The 23,761-nt window shown below is 42.8% G+C and overlaps 1 protein-coding gene across 4 annotated transcripts in view; it reads left to right on the top strand.

The window, feature by feature from the left end:
• The first annotated feature begins 1,366 nt into the window (after positions 1 to 1,366).
• TMEM263 (transmembrane protein 263) overlaps positions 1,367 to 23,761 on the top strand; it is a 33,892-nt gene continuing 11,497 nt past the window's right edge. Inside the window, exons 1-5 of one of the 4 annotated variants that reach the window (XM_037880265.2) lie at positions 1,397 to 1,524; positions 6,362 to 6,989; positions 8,820 to 8,869; positions 17,540 to 17,665; positions 18,568 to 18,637. In XM_037880265.2, coding sequence (XP_037736193.1) covers positions 18,574 to 18,637 — 64 coding nt within the window. In that variant the 5' untranslated portion in view covers positions 1,397 to 1,524; positions 6,362 to 6,989; positions 8,820 to 8,869; positions 17,540 to 17,665; positions 18,568 to 18,573. Of the gene's footprint in view, positions 1,525 to 6,361; positions 6,990 to 8,819; positions 8,870 to 17,539; positions 17,666 to 18,567; positions 18,638 to 23,761 lie in introns of all 4 variants that reach the window. The other 3 variants (XM_037880272.2, XM_037880254.2, XM_037880280.2) reach the window with 3 other exon arrangements.

The raw sequence follows: 23,761 nt of genomic DNA on the forward strand, positions 1-23,761 counted from the left end.
GTAGACACAGTTTATGTCTACACAGTGACACGGCTGAAGTGCTGCAGCTATGCCGTTGCAGTGGGGACACTTACTACAGCTATGGAAGGGGGTTTTCTGTCACTGTAGTAGTGCTGTGGACCTGTGGGATCACGGCCTCATGGTCTCGGACACCATCCGATGGTCCAGGAACATTTATATCTAACACATCGCTGGCCACCGACAGTACCAGGAGGTGTGAGCCGGTACGACATCGTGCATCAACTATGGGAAAGGGACTGAGAGACTTTTTCCATTGGACCATATGAACTGGAACCATAAACTCACTCAACATTAAATCCCACTAAATAAGGGTAAATCCATCCTCATCATCGTATCCACTCATTATACTCCATACCTGAACATAGCCATTATATGAACAACATACCCCCATATCTCAATGTCTGTACTTTGACCCATTAACCTTTTGCCCCCAATCGGGGAGATTGCAGATTATATATTCCTTACGCCACCCGTTCCTAAACCGAATTTCGCACCGCTTGATAATCTGTACCTTATTCCCTCATAACTAGAAACTTCTATGCTTAAACTCTGTACCGTTTTCTTGTTACTTCAACATCATCTTAATAAAATTATTAAATCCGTGCCATCAAGAGGTGGTAGGTAGCACGGTCGATAGAATTATTCTTCTGTTCATCTAGCTCTGTCTAGAGCGGGGATTAGGTTGATCTAATTACCTCAGGGAGGGAGTGAAATTCTTAACAGCCCTGAGTGATGTAGCTAGGTCCACCTACATTTTAAGCTATGTCTACACTAGAAATGTGACAGCTGCAGCTGAGCCACAGGAATGGATGGGAGAGGCTCTTTCATCATTCATTATAGTAAACCCACCTCTCCCACAGGAGGTAGCTAGGTCGAGGGAAGAATTCTCCTGTCGACTTAACGCGCTGTTGGACACCGGGGCTCTTCGGTCGACTTAACTCCACTGTCAGGGGCTTGACATTTTTCACAGCCCTGAATGCTGTAATTCAGCCCAGGTCACTTCGTAGGGTAGAGCCCAGCAATCAGGTGTAGCCCAGGCCTTAGAAAGTTACAGAGCTGGCCACAGGGTGGGGGATTGTGCTTCTTATCCACACACCACAGCACTCCAAGAGCAGGCCTTTTGGGGAGGCGGGGGGGGGGAACAGCTCAGAGTTTGGCTGATCTCCCTCCTCCCCCTTCCCAGGGACCTTTTCCCCAGCAGGGCCATGTGAGGCGGGGCCAGGGCCCATCGCCCTGCCCGGCCAGTCAGCAGCTGAGGGACGAGGGCCGGACCCCTGCCCGGCCCCGGGTGACACACGGGTGCAGGCGGGGAGCCGGCGCCTGCGCGCCCCTCCGGGGGGTGGGGGCCGGGGGCCGGGCTAGGGCGGGGTCTGCGGGGCGGGCCGCGTAGGGCGCCACGTCGGCAGCGGCAGCAGCGGCAGAGCAGCGGCGCAGAAGAGTTAAGTGTGCGCCGGGCAGGGAGCGGGCTGCAGCCGGCGGGCGCCTTCCCCTTCCCCGCGGCGGGTGAGTAGCGCGGGGCCACAGCAGCCTGGCCGCTCGGCGGGCGCCGGCTCCCCGGGGAGCCGCGGGGCAGCGCTGGCGGCGGAGGCTCCCGCGCTGGATTCCCATGAGCCCGGGGGGCTGCGTCGCGACAGTGGCGGCGGGGGGGGCGTCTCTGGCTGGACCCTGCCGGGTGGGAGGGAGCCTGCCGGGGGCAGAGCCGCGCGTCTGGAGCCGCCCCGAGCGAGCCGCCCTGGCGCGGGGTGGGAGAGGGCACAAAGGAAAGACCTGCCCGGTCCCTCCCCCCCCCCCCGGGTAACCTTCCCCCGGGCTCCTCTTGCTCGGCCTCTCTCTTCCTGGGGCCTCGTTGTGCCGCCTTTCAGGGGTGACTCTGCTGCCCTCCGTGATGCAGAAGGGAAGCGGGGTGTGTGATGTGTCTGGCTGTAGGACACGCACATCGCTCCTTAACACCCCCCTCCCCCCCCAGGGAAGTTAGCATCAGCAGCTTTGGGGGCGTTAGCTGCAGGTGACACATCTCTTCCCCTCCCCCCCCCCCCAAAAAAAAAAAAAAAAAAGAAAAAGCGGGGCTTGGCCAAGTGTAACTGAGAACAGAATTCGGCCTTCTGTGCACTCTGGCCGGGGAGGGAGGTGTTCATGTGCCTGGAGCCGGAGGTTGTGCACAACGTGGAAGAGCAGAAGGGGGTGGGGGCAAAGAAAGAGCCCAGGCAGCCTGTGGCAGCGGCTCCAGGTTAAATCACTGCCTCTCCTGCCACGTCATTCCTGCTGTCCAAGAAGTTCCCACTTTCTGGCTTCAGGGTCCCCACTGGAGGAACTGCAGTTAGGAAGGCAGTGGTTATCAGGTCACTCAAGTTTGTTTTCAGCTGACAGCAGCCTACATTGGGCCAGAGGCACCCAGAGCTTACTCAAAATAGAGAGGAAATGATAAACTGTCTCCTCACAATTTATGTGGGAAATTTGCTTACATGTTCTTTGTCCTAAAATCTGATTTAGGAGATTTCCAAATATAAAATGGAAGGGAAAAACACTAGGGGATGGATCAGGATTTTGCTTCAAAACAATGTTCCTTGGTTCACCGGAGGGTCTGTTAAATTTTAATGTGTGAATGAATGCTGCAGTGGCGTTACCTGTGTTTGCAAGTCGAAAGAAATTGGACTGCATTACAGCCTTGGATTCCTCCTCTAGTTCTCAATTAACTTCAGGATCCAGCTCAAAAGTGCCTGGGTTCTTAATTTCTCTATGGACTTTAGGCTAGGTCAAGGGTCTGGCTTTATTCTCTTCCCTTTCAACTTGTCTGGTGCTGACCCTCGCTCCACTCTTCCACAGAATCTTGTTTATTGCAACAGTTGGTGTGAAAGCCTTCTCTGCAGCTAGTACTCTTTTTCTTTCTCTCTCTGCTTCAGCTATTCTCTCACAATTTCACCTGAAAATCTTTTCTTCCTTGATCATTCCTCTTTGTTTGTGTTTTTTTTTTTTGTCTGTTTGTGCTATCCTTTATCAATTCAGAATTGTTTTGGGATACAGTAGTAATGTAAAATAGAAAACACTTGTCACAGTTTTTATCAGTGTTCCCCATAATAAGTTGCACTGTCTCCTAAATAGGCTGTTACAGCAAAATATATATGAATAAGGTATCACAAATTGTATGCAAATAGTTCATTACTTAAACTTGGTCACTATTGACTTAATGCAGCTACCTACTTGGTTTAGCCTGAAAATAAACTTATTATTTTATAACCACACCACTAGCTGTGGTGGTTGCACTAAGCTAATAGACAATCTCTGTGCAAATATTGTTGGGCAGGTCCCTGCACTTGTTCGTTAAAGCTCTCACTTACAGCTGTATGAATGAAGATATGGCAGTTTTTATATAGAAAACAATTGCAGAATGTGTCTAGCATTGCTGAGTTACTACAAGTTTATTTTTTTACCTTTAGCTTTAAACTGAAATACTTACTATTGAAGCACGGCTCACTGAATGGAAATTGGCCTGAAAGAAGCTATGTGTTTTCATAAATCTCCCCTTGAGTAAGGGATGGAAGTACAGTAGGATTTTGTAGGTGGACAGGTAATTTAAATGCACAAATTAACATTAGCTTATACACCAACTTCTAAGGCTACCCAGTAAACACTTGTTTCCTTGACTGTCACAAGAACAAATTCATATTTAAAAAGCTAAAACCCTTTGTTGCCATCAAGTCAAGGTTGCAGGTACTCAGAGTTCATATTGGTATAGCAGTAGAGCCTGGGAACCTAAGTCATCAACCTAGACTCCATTGTACTAAGTATCAGGGGTTAGCCGTGTTAGTCTGTATCCGCAAAAACAATAAGGGGTCCGGTGACACCTAAAAGATAAGTGGGGTTTTTACCCACAAAAGCTTATGCTCAAATAAATCTGTTAGTCTTTTAGGTGCCACCGAACAGATTTATTTGAGCATAAGCTTTCATGGGTAAAAACCCTACTTATCTTTTAGGTGCTACTGGACTCCTTGTTGTTCCATTGTACTAGACACTGTACACATTCTAAACAAAAAGAAGGCCCCTGCCCCAAAGAGCCTACAATCTAAGTATAAGACAAGAATAGTCAAGTTTTAATTTTTTTAGATATCATAGCAAAGAAAATTTAATGAGGAATTTGAAAGAGGACAAGGAACTCATTCCAGGCGTAAGAGACAGCATTGGAAAAAGCACAAAGGTGCTCATATGGAAAACTTAAAGTAGGCAATGAAGGCTGACTTCACTGGCAAAGTGGAGATGGGAGACAACATCTTGGTAATGCATGAGAGATGTTTATGTAGTGGGGGACAGGCCACTTCCCTTGCCATGAGTTTAATTTCAAAAATACACATGCTGGAAAACAAGCAAATGTAGAGTGAAGGTCCACTTGCATAACCTTAGCTCTGTCCCATTTAATTCAGTACCTTGCTCCTCCCTAAACCTTTTTCTGCAGTGTGATTTCTCCAGTAAGTACTCTTGAAGTACTCTCCAGAGCAGTGATGCTGTCCAGAGCATATTGAGGGTCCATTGGAGTACATAAGTAAAGAGTTCTGACTTCAAATTGTTATGGGTGTAGAGAAAATTTCAAGTTCTATTAGTGTTAGGTATTGTAATGTTCCCAGTTCTTCTTGGCATTACTATAGGGACAGAGTTAAGGTTGGTATTGTGTGGGAGAAATGTTACCTTGACTCTGCACTTCAGACTTCTAACATGTTTTATTTCTTTTAATGTGGTAGATTGCTTGCTAACTGGGTTGGCTCCTGCAAACTTACTCAATGAGCCTGCTTTTAGTTGGTACTGTTCTTTCTTTGGTGGTGGTCTTGTTCGCTACTGGCACCTCTGCACTTCAGCATTGATCCAGGAATGGCTCATCTCCAGAACCAAAGAACATCCAATATTTTTCTTGCTATACTTCTGGAGCTTGAGCCTGTTGCTGGATACTAGATCACAGTCCAGGGATATAAGATTTTTTTTGTTTGATTACTCCTTCCTTTCTTCTTTCTGCACCAAAAAAAAGTTTACAAAAATTTACAATTTAAAGCTGCTCATATGGATGAGGGTCTGTATCTCAGGTACATTTTGGTCAACTGACCTCACATTTGCCCTGCAAACTGCACCCTGTCCCTGTCCCCAGAAATACTATGTCAGCTCTCAGGCTGATCTCACTGTGTGTGTAGATTTTTAGAGAGGCTTGAAAACTGGGTTTTAAATAGAAGTCCTGTTTCTCCATAATAATACTAACACTGGGCACACTGTTGGGTCCTTACTGCATTTCTGGCTGAGTGTATGATGGTGTTGATGCACTGTCTCTTGTTTCAGGAACCCAACAAACTTCAGACCAGTCACCTAAATTAACTGAAATAGATTTTCTTGAGAGGGGCAGCAAAAATAAGACATGCTCCTCTCCTGGAAAGTAGCATGACCCACAGTGTGTCTGGGTGGATGCTGAACTAATAAGAACAGATTTAAAATTTTTTATTAAAGCTAATGTTAAAAAATTATATACTACATAGGTTGAGAAAAGAGTGTACATCTGGGTATAGTGCTTAGATTATCCACAAACACACAGTTTGTTTTTAAAAGTCATATGATACATAGAGTACATAATCAGCAATAACACAAATTTAGGTGAATAGATTTAACAATACAGTTTAGATTTTCAAAAAGAAAAGGAGTACTTGTGGCACCTTAGAGACTAACCAATTTATTTGAGCATGAGCTCATGCTCAAATAAATTGGTTAGTCTCTAAGGTGCCACAAGTACTCCTTTTCTTTTTGCGAATACAGACTAACACGGCTGTTACTCTGAAACCAGTTTAGATTTTAGAATCCAAATACTCGCGTACATCATGCATGGAAAAGTTATACAGAGATTTGGTTGTGGAAAGCAAAATATATCAATGAGTGGAGATTGTCCCTCAGTAATTGAGAATTAGGTAGGTTGTCCCTTTAGAAAATACAATCCATGAGGAAAGTATTTGTTACTTTCCTGTCTGCACTTCTCATCGGCACTCCAGCTCATCCCTCCTGGTATTGCCGATGTCCGGTGATGTGTTCTACGTAGATGTCCCTCAACCACCTGATGGTATCCGACACCATGAGTTGCCGCATCAGCCGAGCATAGTGTTGACTGATTCCACGTTCTCTCAGCACTCGCTCATTATTGGGGTATGATGCTCCCAAGGCTCCGATGATTAGTGCGTGTGTCTGAATCTGGTAATCCTTAGCTCTCAAAGTATCAGCCAGAGGGGCATATTTCTCTACTTTTCGAGCTCTGGCATCGTGGAAGGCCGAGGTCCTGTTCTCAAAGGGCACTGTGACGCCTATCATGATGATCTTCTTCCAGTCCTTGTTGGTGATGACGATGTCCTGTCGCAGTTGGCTGTTGGTTCCGGGGATGGCGGAGTTTACGGCAACCTTCCCCATGGACGGCGGGATGGCTTTGGCCAGGCGATCTTGGATGGCGTTGTGTCACAGCTGCTAGGCTCTGGAATGGGGCTTGCGGCTGCACAGGACATGGGGTAGCGTCTCGTTGGCATAGCCGCACTTCCTGCATCACTTGTCCTGATTGTGGCGGACGGCTTTGTTCAGCGGGACGTAGCTGAGCTGGGCCCTGTGGATGAACCTCCAGTCGGCAAATCAGGTGAAGCTGCCCCCTGGGAGCAAGTGGTTGCTGGTGTCCCACTTGCACATCACCTCGAACACCTTGCCCTGGTCCGGCTTCCGTTTCAGGTTTTCCACATATTGGCAGCAGATGGCATCCTTCAGGGTCCTCTCCAGCATGGTTCTCGCTCTTGGAGTGATGATAGTATGATCTATATTCTTCACCTGCGGCACCAGGACTCCCAGCTCCTGGCGTTCCTCGCACCACGTCCAGTGGCAGCCGATACGCTTCTCCAGTCATGGGCACAAGTCCAGAGTGAAGCAAAGTCTCCCCCCTCTCTTCCAAATTCGCCTTCCAGTGAGCCGCTCAGGTAGGTGGCGACGTCTTGGTTGGAGGGGGGTTCTGGTGATTCGTTTCTTGACTGCATCTTACATAGCACTTTCCGTGATTTTCCTCACCGTGGCGTCCAGCCATGACAGAAGGCGGAAGGCATGAGTGATCACTGCAACATCACACAGATCACCCATTCGAGGAACATTGGCGCTGCCCTGCCTGTGTGAGATGTACACCAGTTCATTGCTGGCCTTCTGGGGAAGAAACATCTACTTCTTTACCAGCTGTCTGGTGGTGGTGTCTATCTTGTTAAGAGGTACCTTCACCACGGCAGGTCCCCTCAAGATGAATGAAATACGGGGGATCAGGAAGATGTTCAAGGTATTGATCGTCTGCCATGGTGCCAGTTGGGAGGAGTCGATCCTGGCTGCATCTCATAGGATCTCTGCGATGGTGTCCTCCGGTGTCTGCTGGACGTGGAAACCCGTGGGCGTGCCAAGGAAGATTTAGCACTTTTAACCATAACACTTAGCACTAAGGTTTAAAGTAGGAAATTAGTAGTCAGGGGTAATCAACATGGGAACAGTACCCTGATGAGAAGCTTAGTGGGAGTGCTTTCCTTCCAGTCTCCCTTCTTACCCCACACTTATGCTGTAGTAGAAAGTGCTAGGATTTTTTCTAAGGTGCAGTTCCTTGCATCTTGTTTTGGGGGCTGCATCTTTTGTATCAGCCTATGGCTAGTAGGTATCTGATACATTTTTGAAGTCTCCTGTGTTTGCTGGAAAGGAGGAGGAACTCTTTTCCTCATGACCTCGGTCTCCAAGCTTCCTGAAAGTGGTGGGCAATCAGCAGCCCGTAGGCCACACGTGGCCCATCAGGGCAAGCTGCTGGTGGGGCACCAGACCGTTTGTTTACATTTGCATGGCCGCCCGCAGCTTCAGTGGCTGTGGTTCGCTGTTCCCAGCCAGTGGGAGCTGCGGGAAGTGGTGGCCAGGTTTGTGCCTCTTCCTGCGGCTCCCATTGGCCAGGAATGGAAAACCACAGCCACTGGGAGCTGCAGGCAGCCGTGCAAATGTAAACAAATGGTCTGGTGGCCTGCCAGTGGTTTGCCCTGATGGGGCTGCAAGGTGCCCACTATTGCTCCTGACTGTTTAGGAGCATATAGGGGGATGGTAGTTCTCCACCCCTTCCTGAGCCTGACATGGTAATTGGTTGGTTTGGAGCACTTTTCCCAGGTAAATAGTTCCAGTGCCTTTGAAGCTGCTTCTCATAATCTTTCCAAGCAGCAATAGCAAAGTAATATTGACCTGCTTCTTGTAAGTTTCACTCCTTCCCACAGGGTTCTGCCTAGTAGTATTGAAACAAACCAGTTATGTAGATTTCACACTGCTGCTTGGGACACCTAGCTGTGGAAACACTGAGCAGGGTTTTGTCTACGAACTCGGAAAGATAGTGCTGCATTAGTTCATGTTTGGAAGGTAATCTAAACTGTAACAACTAAAACCGAACTCTTCTAAATGAAAGCTAAAATTCTGCACAAATTGCTGGTTTAAGACATCCCCCTCCCGCCCCAGCTTGTTAAGGAAAGTTTCCATCTTGACACCTAGTTCCCAAGCCTTTCACATGACACTATGTGGAGTAGGTGGACATTATTCCCATTGCCCAAGACTACAGAGGTTAGAGGTGAAATAAAACTTGTGAAATGTTGGCTCTCTCCTTTAGTACTTAAGTGTCCTTATCGTATTGTTTTGGGGGAGAGGGTGTATAGTGAGAGGCTCACAAATGCATGTCAGAGTGACACAAGTAAGCAAATCACTTTGGAAACACTGCCCTGTAAGATGTAATTAAAAATGTTACTTTCTCTTAGGTTTATATAGAATATCATTGTGGAAACTGCTGAATGAAGTAATATATTTGGTAAGTGATAACCTTTGTTTTATTCAGTGAAATAACTGTATTAATGCACAGGAAGGTTACACAACTAATCTGAGCATTTTCTAACACTTTCTGTTTTTGTTCAGGTACTTGCAGCAGTGTTAATTTTATCATTTTGTACATCCTGAGTAGAGTCTTGTATTTGGCACCTGTAGTAACTCATGTGCATAAGGTTGCCTACCCATGTTCATTTTCTGTTCTAAAGAACTTCTTATTTTTTTTTTTCAATAACTCTGTAAAACGTTCATCTTTTGGGCTGAAACTTCCATATCTTTTGTCTGCTGAGAGTGAGGGGTTTTGAAAGATTAGGCAAAGCCTTTTCAGCCACTTTTTTGAGTATGGAGCATGATAAATACTTCTGCCAGTATGTTAAAGAGGAGAAACTACAATTCCTGTTTTGAATGGCTCTAGTACCTCAAAGGTTTAGGCAGAAACAGAGACCATACGCTGGAGATGTACCTCTTGGTCAAACCAAAATGGATTTTCACTAAGTTAAGCGTTTAAAAACTGGACTTGACGTGTGTACTGGGTTTTAACATAGAGTAAGCTTTTAAACTAATGATCTTTCTTTTATTAGCATTTTGCACATGTGAGAAAATAGAAAGAAAAATACCACATTGCATGTGCAAGTGTATATGGACACTCACAGAACATATTCAATGAGGCAGTGCTTCATAGAAACAGTGTCTCATTCTATATGATCTAGTAATGTGAATTAAATGAGGTAGGGTCTTCAAGGGCCCTTGCCTTATTGAGAGTGTATCTTGTGTATTCTAAGAACTTGTTTCACATGATGAAATTTCCATCCAAAAACTACATTCAAAGTATGGTAAGGTTACAAAGTTACACTGAAAAATCAGGAAGTACCAAAATTCGAGTTCCTCATATGTCTTTAACTTTGCTACTTGTGCGTACGCTTTATGATGCACCTCTTAATTACATTAACTCATATGGTCTTATGTTTGTCTCACTTAGTATACAGGTTGGATGGTGCAAGGGGAATGAGGCAAAAACTCACAGAACTCTTTATTTTTGGCTACATTCTGTCTGCAATTATCCACATAAAACTGGATTTATACTGTAGTTGAGGGTACATTTTTAACATTTTTTTCTGTGGACATATTACACTCTGTGTAATAAATGAGGCCAGGTTTCAAAGCTCTTTAAATGCACGGGTTGGATAGCATACAGTGAATGAGACAGATCCATTCACTGAACAGTGAGGATAAAAATAAATATTCAACAGCTGCCTCACTCACTGTATTTTGTCCATCCTGAACAGTCTGATGCGAGAATCCTGTACGAGATCAGCAACTTCTAGCAAGCAGGGTCCTTTAAGACCAAGATGGGCCCACCTTGTCCCTCCAACCACCCTCCAGTTTCTTTCACTAACATAGGAATCCTTAATTTGAGACATGGGGTTCCATATGGGCCATCCTCTCCATGAACCACTGTTTACCGTGGTAATTAACTCTTCTCCCCCCCCTCCCCCCCCCCCTTGAGAATTGCCTATATGGATTCCCTACTCTTGGTTAATCAAAAGTGCCTAATATCTGCAATGTAGATGAGTTAACATTGATACAGGAATTCTAATTTACATAGTTCCTATCTTTTCTGAAACATGCAACTGTTTCCATATTATACATTTCTGCACTTGGTTCTCTTTTTATGTCTTCAAAGGAAAAAAAAAAACTATAACCTCTAGCTGTGGCATCTTAAAGCTGTGTAGTTATCTGCTCTGAAGATACCTACATAATATATAGTTGCATGGCTTTTTTGCATAACTTCATAGTTCTGCAACTTAAAACAGCAGTTTATTTTGTACTTAAGCAAAACCCCAGTTTTTGATTGCTTACTACATAATTTACTGTTTTCATCCTACAGTATTTATTCATATCTACCCATCTTTTGAAGTAGCCATGTACAAACGTTTGTATTTTTTTCAGAAAGAAATTATTTCCTGACCCAACAGCTCAAAAATAGCTGAATGGATTTTCTACACATTTACCAAAAAATTAGTCTGTTAGGAAAATTTGTCCAATAATATGTTCAGCAAAACTTCAGCCCACCAAAGACAACTTTTTGGAAAAATTGATAGGAAAATGGAGACTTTCAATAAGTAACTTGCTACTTTAATTATGAATGTTAAGTCATATATCAGGATAGATAAAATTTAATTTTAATTTAAACCAGATTTTTATTTACATGTTGCTAATGTGTTACTTCCAGTTTTAGTCTTAATTGTTAAATTGGATTTGTAGATTCCAAAGCCAGAAGGGTCCACTGTGATCTAGTCTGACTTCCTGTATTACACAGGCCATAGAACGTCTCCAAAATAATTCCTAGAGAATAGTAGAAAAACATCCAGTCTTAATTTATAAATTGCTAGTGATGGAGAGTCCACCACAACCCTTCCTGGGGTTAATTACCCTCACTGTTAAAAAACATACGCCTTATTTCCAGTCTGAATTTGTTTAGCTTCAACTTCCAGCCATTGGATCGTGTTAGACCTTTCTCTGCTAGAATGAAGATTCCATTTTGTCAAGTAGTTGTTCCCCATGTAGATACTTATAGACTGCAATCAACTCACCCCTTAAACTTCTCTTTATTAAACTAAATAGATTCAGGGAGCTCAGTCTATTACTACAAGGCATGTTTTCTAATCCTTTAGTTATTCTTGTGGCTCTTCTTTGAACCCTCTCCAATTTATCAATATCCTTCTTGAACTGTGGTCACCAGAACTGGACACAGTATTCCAGCAACAGTTGGACCAGTGGTAAACACAGAGGTAAAATAACCTCTCTATTCCGTCTCAGCATTCCTCTTTTGTGTGCATTCAAAGATCACATTAACCCTTTTAGCCAGTGTGTTGCACTGGGAACTCGCGTTCAGCTGATTATCCACCATGACCCCCAAATCTTCCCAGGATAGAGTTCCCCATCCTGTAAATATGGCCTACATTCTTTATTCCTAGAGGTATACATTTACACGTATCAAAACGCATATTGCTTGCTTGCGCCCAGCTTACTAAGCAGTCCAGATCGCTCTGTATCCGTGACCTGTCCTTTCACTTCCCCCATTTTTTGTGTCATCTGCAAATTTGTATCCGTGATTGTTTTCTTCCAAGTCATTGATAAAAACGTTATAGCATAGGGCCAATAACTGATCCCTGCGGGACCCCACTGGCAACACACTCACTCACTCAATGATGATTTCCTGTTTACAGTTACATTTTGAGATCTATAACAGCTTTTAATCCACTTAATCCATGTTAATTTTATCTTTTTAGGTTTTTAATCAAATGTTGTTTGGTACCAAGTCAAATGCCTTACAGGAGTCTAGGTGTATTATCTCAACACTTACATTTATCAGCCAAACTTGTAGTCTCATCAAAAAAAGATACTAACATCAAGTTAGTTTGACAGGATCTGTTTTCCATAAGCTCATGTTGATTGGTGTTTAATTAAAGGAGGGTAATATAATTAAGTCCTGCATCAGCCACTCCATTATCATGCACAGGATTGATGTCAGACTGACAAGCCTATAATTACTTGGGTCATCCAGTTTAACCTTTTTGAGTACTGGCACAACATTAGCTTTCTTCCAGTCTTCTGGAACTTCCCCAGTGTTCTCAGATTTATTGAAAATCAGCATTAATGGTCCAGCAAGCTTCTTTGCCAGGCCTTTCAAAATTTTTGAATGCAGATTATCTGGACCTGCTGACTTAAATGTCTAGCTTTAGTAGCGGCTGTTTAACATCCTCCTGAGATACTAGTGGAATGGAAAGTGTTATCATGATATGACTACATCCTTGTTTTTTCCCAAAATACAGAACAGAAATATTTATTGAACATGTGTGCCTTTGCTGCATTATTATTGATAACTCTATTTCCTTCTAATAATGGATCAATACCATTGTTAGGATTCTTTTTGTTCTTAATATACTTAACTCCTTAATTTTGGCCATAGATTTTTTTTTTTTTTTTCCCCCTTGTGTCCCTTTGCTTCCTGAGTGAATTTTCTGCAATTCCTAGCTGCAGATTTATACTCATTACTATCAACTCCCACCCCCCCCCCCTTTTTTTTTTTAATAGTTACCTTCACTTGCCCTCTAAACCATGTTGGGTTTTTAACCAGTACTTCCTTGATTTTTTTGTTTGTTTGTTTGTTTTTTGTTTTGGGGCATCTAGTAAAGTGTTCTTAAATAATTTGCAAGTAGCATTTACATTTCTCTGATTAATTTCTTCCTTCCAGCTGATTTGGGGCATAATTGTTTTCAGCTTTGTGAAATTGGCCCTTTTAAAGGCATGGGTGTGCATTGTTCTAACAATAAGGATGTGAATGAGACCCTGGACTTGTTTCTTACAGTAGAGTTGAAGTCTTTAAATCACGATTTGAGGACTTCAGTAACTCAGCCAGAGATTAGGGGGTCTATTACAGGAGTGAGTGGGGAGGTTTTGTGGCCTATAACATGCAGGAGGTCAGACTAGATGATCGTGATGGTACCTTCTGGCTTTTAAGTCTGTGAGTCTGAGTTAAGCTTTTAAGTGTGAAATTTCTTAGTAGATGAGGGAAAAAAACTATGTAAAATCCTACAAACAATTAGGGAGTGAAAGAACTAAGTATAAAACATCCTTCTGTGCCTATCTATAATGTGTAGGGAAAAATGGTGCGTGATCACGGGGGACTTAAATTTGAATGATACGTGCTGGAGGCATCATTCAGTCAGTACGGAAACCGCCTCAGAATTTAAAAATACAGATGACCATTTCCTAATTCAAAAAGTGTTGTATCCAATATGGGGCAATTCTATATTAGACCTTGTGTTGACAGATTAAAAGGAACTGAACACAAAACTGAAAATTAATAGCCGCTTAGGTACCAGTGATTATGACTTGATCACATTTATAATGTGCAAACAGACTAAAGTCCAGGGTCTCATTCACATTCTTATTGTGAGAGCAACACAAAGTCAGACACAAAATTGATAAGCATGTAGCCTGTCTATAGTTGCGACCAACACCCATCTTCTGTTACGCTGAAATTCCTCAGATCAAGAAAGTTGAAAAAGCTCAACCAGGCTATACTCGATCAGGGTTTGCAGTTTGAAATCAATGGGACTTTGGTTTTGAAGTCGTTTAGGAGCTCTTGAAAAATCGCTCCTGTAGGAGTGTAATTTTAAGGTCCTATTTTTGTGGATTTTGGACTGATTGAAGAAAACAAAACAATAACACTTAACTATGTTAATATATTGAAAGTTTAAACAACTTTTCATTGTTAGAACCACTTAGTCAATTTTGTTTTGAAGCAACAAAGACTTTATGCCAATAAGTTCTTTAATAAATGTTTAGCATGAGGCTGCAAGCACTTATGCATATGTTTATAATTAAGCACATGAGTAATACCACTGAAGTCAATTGGTACATAATTTTATTCATAGGAATAACCCTACTTAAGTATTTTCAGGATGAGGGCTTTAATTTTCCTTTTGGCTTTTGCCTGTAATTGTGTCTTAACTTTCAAGGAAGCTATCCTACTAGTAGTGGCATTTAAAAAATAAAAACCCACCAGCATTTCATATTGTACTTCATCCTGAATTTTAATCTCAAATTGAAATGGCACAAATCTTCAAATTAGTTTTGTGAAGTCTCAATCTGATTTAAATCCGTTCTTAAAAATCAAGCGATTTTTATGACTTTAAATAATCATTCCATCTTGCTGCATGTGTGCATAGAATAATCCATTTACCTACCTCAAAAATAGTCACTTCTGGAGTGGAACACAACCGCTGTTTTATAGAACGTTGCAATATTACTTAATTTAGGTATCACAACTAAATAAAACACAACCTTCAGTGTAGTAGTTTTAAACGTTTATTGTATTCACTTTAAAATGCAAATCTTACTTTCTAGTACACTTTCTTCAGAAATATGAACGCCTTTTTTTTTTCCCCTTTTGTTTGTCATCTACGCATCATGGTGAGTGTCCTTTATTAATGTATAAAATAGCTTTTTAAAAAAGCACTTTCCATTACAATGGGCTCAGATCAAATACAATTGGCATAGTTTGTCACAGAAGTTTCACAGACCTGTATTGCTGGAGGTTGAATATTTTGGAGGAGGGATCCCTTTGAATCTGGCTAATCAGCCTCATTGATGAGCCCCTAATATCTTAAGAGAGTTGGTTCTCTAGTTAACTGGACAACTTCTGAGTAGAAAAGAGCTTTTATATTTACGGTGTAGGGTTTTTGGTTTTTTTGCGGGGGTGGGGGGTGTCTCCTTTGCAAGGAGTGAGCTGTAGCTCACGACAGCTTATGCCAGACAGAATTGTTGGGTTATTTGTCACCTTCCCTAGTACTGATACAGTAGGTGTTGGTTATTCGACAAACTTGTTTAAACACAACCCATGATACTACTAAAATCCAATACATGCCTTAAAGTACTGGTATAATAGATCAGCAGTTCCAAAGCTTTGAAACCTAGCATATCATGTGTAAAAACTCAAAAGTACCCATCATAGCACCTTTTGTAACTATAATCAGTACAATTCTAACAGATTCTGATAAACCAACCTGAGAACTAGAGAACCATGATACTAGCTGTAGTATTTAGATGTCGGCAAGCTATTTCTATGATGACATTAAACTGATAAAGGAGATGGCTGAATGTAAACTAGATTAAAATAAGTACAATATTACAACATGAATTAGAAACTGACAAATGGAGATAAGTTTTAATGTTTTAACTGTTTAAACCATCAAGTTGTGGATAACGTCTGAGGAACAGTGCAGGGTTCAGTGTTTAATGTTTTCACTTATTGTAGACCCCAATAATCTAAAGGGAGATGTAGACTAGTAAATAAGAATTGCCATACCAAATCAGACCAGTGGTCCTTCTAGTCCGGTATCCTGTGTGTCAGTATCAGATGCTTCAGGGGAATTGGCAAGAAATCTTGAAGTAGACAATTATGGAATAATCTCTTCCCAGGGGAAGCTTCTTCCAATCCACTAATGGGCAAGGATAGTCTTAAACTCTCATACTTCATGGTTTATATCCCACTAAAACAATATTGTTTTACCGCTGTCTAATATAGCACTAGATACTCATTATCCATAGAAATATCTGACTTAAAAAAAAATCCTATTTGGCTCTTTGCTTCAAAGATTCCTAGTGGCAGGGTGTTCCACAGGTTAACTATGCTTTTTTTTTTTTCCCCCCCACAAGCTTTTTCCTTGTCAGTTTCAGATTTGCTGCTATTCAGTTTCACTGAACATACTTTCCTTCTTTTATTATATGAAGGACAATAAAAGCATCTTTTTACCTTTTCTGTACCTCTTGTTTTATATACTGCTATCCTTTCTTTTATGCTTCATCTTTAGACTAGGAATTTCTAGTCTGAAATTCATCTCCCAACTTGCTGCCTGTTCACCTACCTTTGTCAGGTCCATCTGAAGTTCTTAGTTATCTTCTAGTTCCAACTAACCTAATTTTGTATAGCTGTTCACTTAGTTACCTCTTTGTCGTACTTCTCCCCACCCCATCTGTCTATTTTGTCAAACTTTGTTTCCTGTCTGTCATGTATAGTTTGAGCTCTTTGGGACAGGCATGATTGTCTTTTTGTTTCATGTTTGTACCCGTGCCTGGCACAATGGGACTCTGATGCTTTTTTGGGGCTGATAGGTGCTATCATAATGCAACAAATTATCTGTGAAACTTATTAGCTCACTGGTCACCACCTTTTTCTGTTCATTAGTACATATATTTAAACAGGTAGTCCTGGCATTAAACCTTGTGGCCCCCTGCTACTAATCTTTTTGCCATGTTCAAAACTGTCCATTTATTCCTATTCTCCGTTTTGTCTCCTTAGCCAGTTTCTAATACCTGGCAGTAAGGATAAAAAGCAACAATGTGACTCTGTAATTTCTTTACCAGTCTCTTGTGAGGATCTTTTACAGAAGTTCTTGAAAGGCCAACCAGTTTCAGCTGGTTCTCCTTTAGACACTATTTAGTTGATGCGTTCAAAGGATTCTGATAGCTTAGAAAGGCATAATTTTTATAGAAGGTAAGCTGATTAGTCTATCATATATTCATCTGGTTGGTCTCTAATTCGGATTTTAATTATCACTTCAATCAGTTTGCCAAGTACTGAAAGATTTACTAGTCAGTAGTTCTCAATATCTGTCATAGCATCTATTTTTTTTTAAAGCTATTTTTCAGTTCTCTCAGGGTAACTGCTCCTAAAGATTGCAATTTGTTACAGCACCTTCATTAGCAATTCGTCGTTCGTTCAGAACTCTTGGATGTATAACATCTGGGCCTATTGACTTCTCTCTTAGTTTCTGTGTGTTGTAACACCTTCTCTGTGAATGTTTGTCTCTTATATTACCTCCATCTTTATTACCTGACAAGAGTAGGTCTGAGGTACCTATCTTGTCCACATAGTCTGTAGTGAAGAGTCATGCAAAGAAATAACTTCGCTTTTCTACAGTGTCCTTATGAGCTTCAATTGCTTCCTGTGGGCATAGCATCTCACAAACTGCAGTCCTCTGATCTATATACTTCAGCTATTGCACTACAAGTTCCTTTTAGCCCTCCTAATTGCAGTTTTACATTTCATCTGCTATAGCTTATGCTCATTTCTATTGTCTTCCAGGTTTGGATTTCCACTTTCTGAAGGATATCTGTTTGGCTCAAATAATCCCTTGATCCTTGCCATTTTGCCAACCATAGTTACGGCTTATTTTTTTTCTTGCCTTCCTAGTTCCTTTTCTCTTTAAAGGTATGTGTGTATTCTGAGAGATATGCTTTAGTAGCCTCCATGATAAGTCTAAGGACTCTAATTTTACTTTCCAGTTTTAGAGTCTTTCTTGACTAGATAGTGCACTTTCTGAAATTCAATACTCATTTTTGGTATGATGTTTGAGAGTATCTAACTTAATTATATTGTGGTTGCTATTGGGGGGCTCAACTGTGGTTGCTACTTGAACAAAATCCTTACTTAAGACTGAGATGGACCTCTCAGTGTGCGCTAGAACTAGCTGGTCCGAAAAGCAATTGTTTAAGGCATAGAGAAACAACTTGATGGGTCTTTGTGCAGATGCTTAAAATAGCCCATTATTACTGTTGCTGCCTCTCCTAATCAGGAAACCAGTATAGAACCCTGGTGTATTTTTATGACTTGGAATTTTTACCCATTCAAATTCTGCTGTATGTTCCCTATCACTTAAATTGTCTCTCTAGGTTTGAAAGAATCTCTTGGATATAGTATGCTCTCCTGCACCTCTACCATTTAATTTGTTCTTCTGTAATTTATAGCCAGGTATTGCAGTATCCCATTGGCTTCTTCACTCCCACCCCTTTTCTCCAGCAAGTCTAAGGCAATCCCTCCAAGACAGGGTTAAGACATGCTAGTAAGGCAAGGAGGCTTGCACTGTGTCGTCTGACCCTGTTCTATGCTTAAAGACTCCATTTTCTAGAACTCTTCACCAGTATTGAAATTGGGGAGATGAATCTGAACCCGCAGCCATCGATAAAAATAGTAATGAATATGCTGTTTGCTTATTATCTCATACAGAAAAGAGGGTCCTTTTGAGGGAACTTTTATGTGCATGTATTTAAATTTTAAAATTGTTTCAGATTTTGCCAGAAATGATATACAGTAGATGTGAATTTCTTTTTTAGGCAATAATGAATCAAACGGACAAAAATCAAGAGGAAGTTCCTTCATACCTTAATGATGAACCACCAGAAGGTAGATACAAAGTTTCTGTTATCTTTTTATTTGATGGTAAGAAAATGAGCTGAAGAGCAGTGCATTTCTGAAAAGAATGACTGTGAGAATAATTTATCCCTGCACACAAGGATTAAGCTAAGTACTCTAATTTGTTTTAATGACATTCTTTTATTGCTGGTAGCCCTGAAGAACTAACACATTTAAGATTGAGTGAGTTGGCTTCTATTCTGTCTGCACAACAACAGAATTGTTTACTAAGTAAAATTTATTGCCCAGTGCAAACCCATTGAAGGCAGTGAGGTTGCACAAGTATTAAAAGGCATAGTTTTAAGACTGAGTTTGCATTATTGTAACTGAGAGCACAATTTGCCAGTTGAACCTTTATTACTAGTGTTAATGTGTGAGATGGAAAGAGCTCGGTTTGACTTTCAGATCCTAGGCTGTATTTGAAGGGCTGGCAGCTTAAAGAAAAAGATCTAGTTAAAATACGTCTGATTCAGGAATCATTGAGACAAATGTTGAACCTGATGACCAGTTTTGGAATCTGATGATATAAAAGCATCTTATTCAATTTCTGTTGACTTTAACCAAAATCAAATCTGTTCACTTATTCTGAAGAGCTTTTTCTTCTGTTAGTGCTGCAGAGGAGAAATATGGCTGTAGGCAAGTGAGCTGGATTTTTTTCTTGGTTGCACATCAGCAGAATTATTAACTGAGTTCTGTTTGCAGAATTGTCTGGCATGTAATCTCCTAAAACCAAATATTTTTTGAGCAGCCAGGTTGTCTCTGTTGTGCTGGGTTGTTTTCCTCACAATCCGAGCATACTTGCTCTGGAGATCACTGAGTGGCAAACACTGAACCCAGGATCCCATGTTCTTTAGTCACGCTTCAAAATATAATAGTACTTGAAAGCTATATTTGTGTGCAGGCTTTTTCTAGGTTGTAGAAAAAGCTAAGGCTGTAAGAAAACTGAGTGGCATTGCGGCCTGGTGCAGGAGGTTTCAATGGCACTTACATTTGTTCACCCACCCCTTTATCATGAGTCAGAGGCAGATGAGGAAGATAGGGCTGGCTCTGCTTGCTGGCTTGGTTTTGTGCTGAATGCCACTGCTGGCACTTGGCTCTGCTGGCACTAGCCTCACATTTTGCCTACGTGCAGTTCTGCCGCTGCTAGATGGTGCAAGCTGGGCCCACCAAGCAGCAGTGGTCCTTTGTGACCTTAAGGACTTTGCCTTTTATGGCTGCCCAGTCTCGCCAAGGGATGAGCTTGGGGAGGTCCCAACAAGTGAGGCCAGGTAGGAGCTGGGGCTTTTGTCTGCACAGGGCTGGGATAGGGGAGCTCCAGTGGTGCCAGTCCCCACCCCACAGGACCTCCAAGGCTCTCTGGGGTACAGGTGTTTGTCGTCCGTCCGTCCCCCACACCTAACCTGGGGATTGGAGGAATGGGGGGCAGGGTATCCAGCCCCTCTTAGAGGGTAAAGACCCTGCTGCCAACTCAACATCTAGGCAGTTACAGAACAATAGTTCAGGTCCTGCACACACCTCAAACTGCAACTTTAACAAACTGGCCACAACTTTTGGACCAAAAAATCACAACTTTCTTACAGCATTAGTTACGCATTTAAAATGAAATAAGTTTTTTGTTTACTATTTAGTAGTGCCTCCTAACTATAGAAAGAAGGGGGTCCAGTGGGTTAATATTGTCCTATTGGTAACAATAGTGAGGGGTACTAGGTACAAAATGCAGGGTTGGCAGGGGAAGAAAAGCAAACTGATTCCCTAGCACAGTGGTTCTCAACCTCTTCCATACTGCAAACCCATGTTACAGCAGCAAAGTCTTGAGACTTCCTTCCTTTTCCTTATAGCTAGGAAGGTGGGTAGGATGTTCTGAGACCTGTTTACAATCCCTACTGTCAAGCCTATGCACTAGCACAGAGGTGAGCAAACTACGGCCTGCAGGACCCTCTTCCCCGGCCCCTGAGCTCCTGGCCTGGGAGGCTCGCCCCTGGCCCCTCCCCTGCTGTCCCCCCTCCCCCTCCCCCTCAGCACGCAATGCTCTGGGCAGCACAGTTGTAGAGCTGCAGCCTGACCCGGTGCTCTGGGCGGCGTGGCTGTAGCACCACCAGCCGCTGGTACTCCAGGCAGTGCGGTAGGGGAGTTGGGGGGTGGTGGTCAGGGGGTAGGGGTGAGGATAAGGGGTTGGGTTGGTGAGAGGGCGGGGAATGGGGGCAGGGGTCCCAGGCGGGCAGTCAGGAAGGGGGGGGTTGGATGGGGCAGGGGGGCAAGTCAGGAATGAGAGGGGGGATTGGATGGGGTGGCAGAGGGCAGTCATGGGTGGGAGGTCCAAGGGTGGTCAGGGGACAGGGAGCAGGGGTAGGAGTCCCAGGGGGGCCGTCATGGGACGGGGGGTTGGATGGGACAGGAGTCCTGGGGGAGCCGGCGGGGGCTGGATAGGAGGTGGGGGCTGGGCCACGCCTGGCTGTTTGGGGAGACACAGCCTCCCCTAACCGGCCCTCCATACACTTTTGGAAACCCGATGTGGCCCTCAAGCCAAAAAGTTTGCCCGCCCCTGCTCTAGCATGTTGTACCCAAATTTTAGTTTTTAAAGAGGTACAGTAGAACCTCAGTTACGAACACCTCGGGAATGGAGGTGTTACAAAACATTATGGTGGTTCTTTCAAAAGTTTACAACTGAACATTAATTTAATATAGCTTTGAAACTTTACTATGCAGAAGAAAAATGCTGCTTTTAGCCATCTTAATTTAAATGAAACAAGCACCGAAACAGTTTCCTTACCTTGTCAAATCTTTCTTAATTTTCCCTGTATTTTTTTTTTAGTAGTTTATGTTTAATACAGGACTGTACTTGAATTTTTTGGTCCTCTTCTCTCCTCCTCCCCCCCCCCTCCCCCCCCAGTCAGTTAGTAACTCTGGTGTTTGTAACTCCTGAGGTTCTACTGTACTGTTATTTTTAAGTCCATAGAGAATGGGTTGTATTTAAATCTGCTCAAATTGTGTACATGGGATAGCTCAAGTTAACTTTCAGTCTTTGTGAAAGAAAAATAAAACAGGTGTGCTTTTCTCAGCTTCCTACATTCATTATCTTGAGCAAGTCAGACAGATTCCCAATTTAACAATGGTATTTTGATCTTTCTCCAAAAATTCTTGAATTACTTAAGGTAAACTCATCTCTTCATCCCTTTTGTCATAAACTAATGTCTCAATCTGGCAACACTCTATTTCATGCACATCAGCTGAGTAGAGAGATTGGGGGGGGGGGGAGAGAGGAAGAAATTAAAGCACTGCCAAAACTGGATAAGAGTGAAGGGAAAAGAGTAGAAGATGAACTGACGGAACAGAGGGAGAAGGGGATAAAAACACCATGGAGGAGATACTGCTCATTTGTTAACAAAAAGATGGCTGAGGAGGAGGATTGCGGAGAGGAATGCTATTCTCCTCCCTCCCTCCCTCCCCCCCCCCCCCCCCCCCCCCCCCCCCCCCCCCAAGAAATGGAGTATGGAGGATGTTCAGACTGAACGTAAGGAAAAGAATAAACACTTGCGGGGGGGGGGTTCCCTGTGTAACCTTGTATTTGGGTTGACAGAACTGGTCAGAGGGGAGAAAATGTATGAAATGGTAAATAAAAATCTTGCAGGTATTTTAGGGAATTTTTTTTTAAAAAAATGTCTAATTTGAAAAAATGCCAATTTCAACTAGCTATAAACACCAATTAGTTGAGTAAAAATATTTATTACAAATTGTTTCCCAATCAAATCAATTCCTTCTTAATCATGAAGGCATGATATTACTTACTCTCTCCTCTGTTATGAAAGTGAAATCCATTGGATTCAGTGGACTTTTGTTTTACGATGTCAGTTTCATTTTTGTATCTTAAATCTTAGTGGGCTACGTTCTGGTGTTATTCTGTGAGTGTTACCATTGACTTCAGTAGGACTGTCTGCGAGGAAAGGAATTTCTTAACCTGTGCATGGGTGTCAGAATTGGACCCTAAACTAGTGCTCACATGGCTGATGTTAATTGGAGTGGGGGGAGGAAATGGAATAGAACTTCTAAGCAGGGCAAAAGTTCTGAGGATGACCTTTCGGTTTCCAGTGCAGACTTCATAGTTTATGTACTTAGTTATGCAGCTTCTGTAATTAAATGTTTAAGTTGTCCTCAAGAACTTTTCTGGCCTTACATGTCATATGGGGCCTTCATATCTGATGCAATTCTAAAAATTCATCACTTTAAAGAGATGGCCAAACATGGATGCCTGCCAGTTTCAGTCTTGGCATGAAGATCAGTTCTCTAAGAATTTCTTGGCAGGCTTCTCTTTTGAGGAAAGGCTTAGCTCTAAGGTCACTTGACCAGTCTTTTGTAAAGCGATGGCGTAAAGGGCTTCCAAATTCTACAAACGTGACACCTGGCTAGTCCCAGGAGGTTCAACAACAAAAAACGGTTACTCACCTTCTCGCAACTGTTGTTCTTCGAGAAGTGGTGTTCATGTCCATTCCAATCAGGTGCATGCACGTGCGCAATAGCCAGAAGATTTTTCCCCTAGCAGCATCCGTGGGGTCAGCCTGGGTGCCCCCTGGAGTTGCGCCTTCATGGTGCCCAATAAAGGGCCCTGTTGACCAGCCACTCCATCAGTTCCTTCTTGCCGGCTACTCCGACGGAGGGGTAGGAGGTTGGGTATTGGAATGGACCTGAACAACACATCTTGAAGTACAACAGTTATGAGAAGGTGAGTAACTGTTTTTTCTTCAAATGCTTGTTCATATCAATTCCAGTCAGGTGGCTCTCAAGCTCAAGTTCAGGAGGCGGGGTCGGAGTTATCCACTGACTGGAGCACTGCTCTACCAAAGGCTGCATCGTCTCTGGCATGCTGGGTAATTGCATAGTGCGTGGTGAAAGTGTGAATGGAAGACCACATCGCTGTTCTGCAGATTTCCTGAGTGGGAACCTGAGCCAGGAACGTTGTTGATGAAGCCTGTGCCCTGGTGGAATGCACAGTGATTGGAGGTGCAGGAACCCCCGCCAGGTTGTAGCACTCACAAATGCAAGATGTACTCCATGACGAAATGCATTGTGACGACACAGGCAGACCTTTCATTCTGCCTGCCACCCCCACGAATAACTGGA

This window comes from Chelonia mydas, chromosome 1 (assembly GCF_015237465.2).
Source record: "Chelonia mydas isolate rCheMyd1 chromosome 1, rCheMyd1.pri.v2, whole genome shotgun sequence".
Classification (NCBI taxonomy): Eukaryota; Metazoa; Chordata; order Testudines; family Cheloniidae; genus Chelonia; species Chelonia mydas.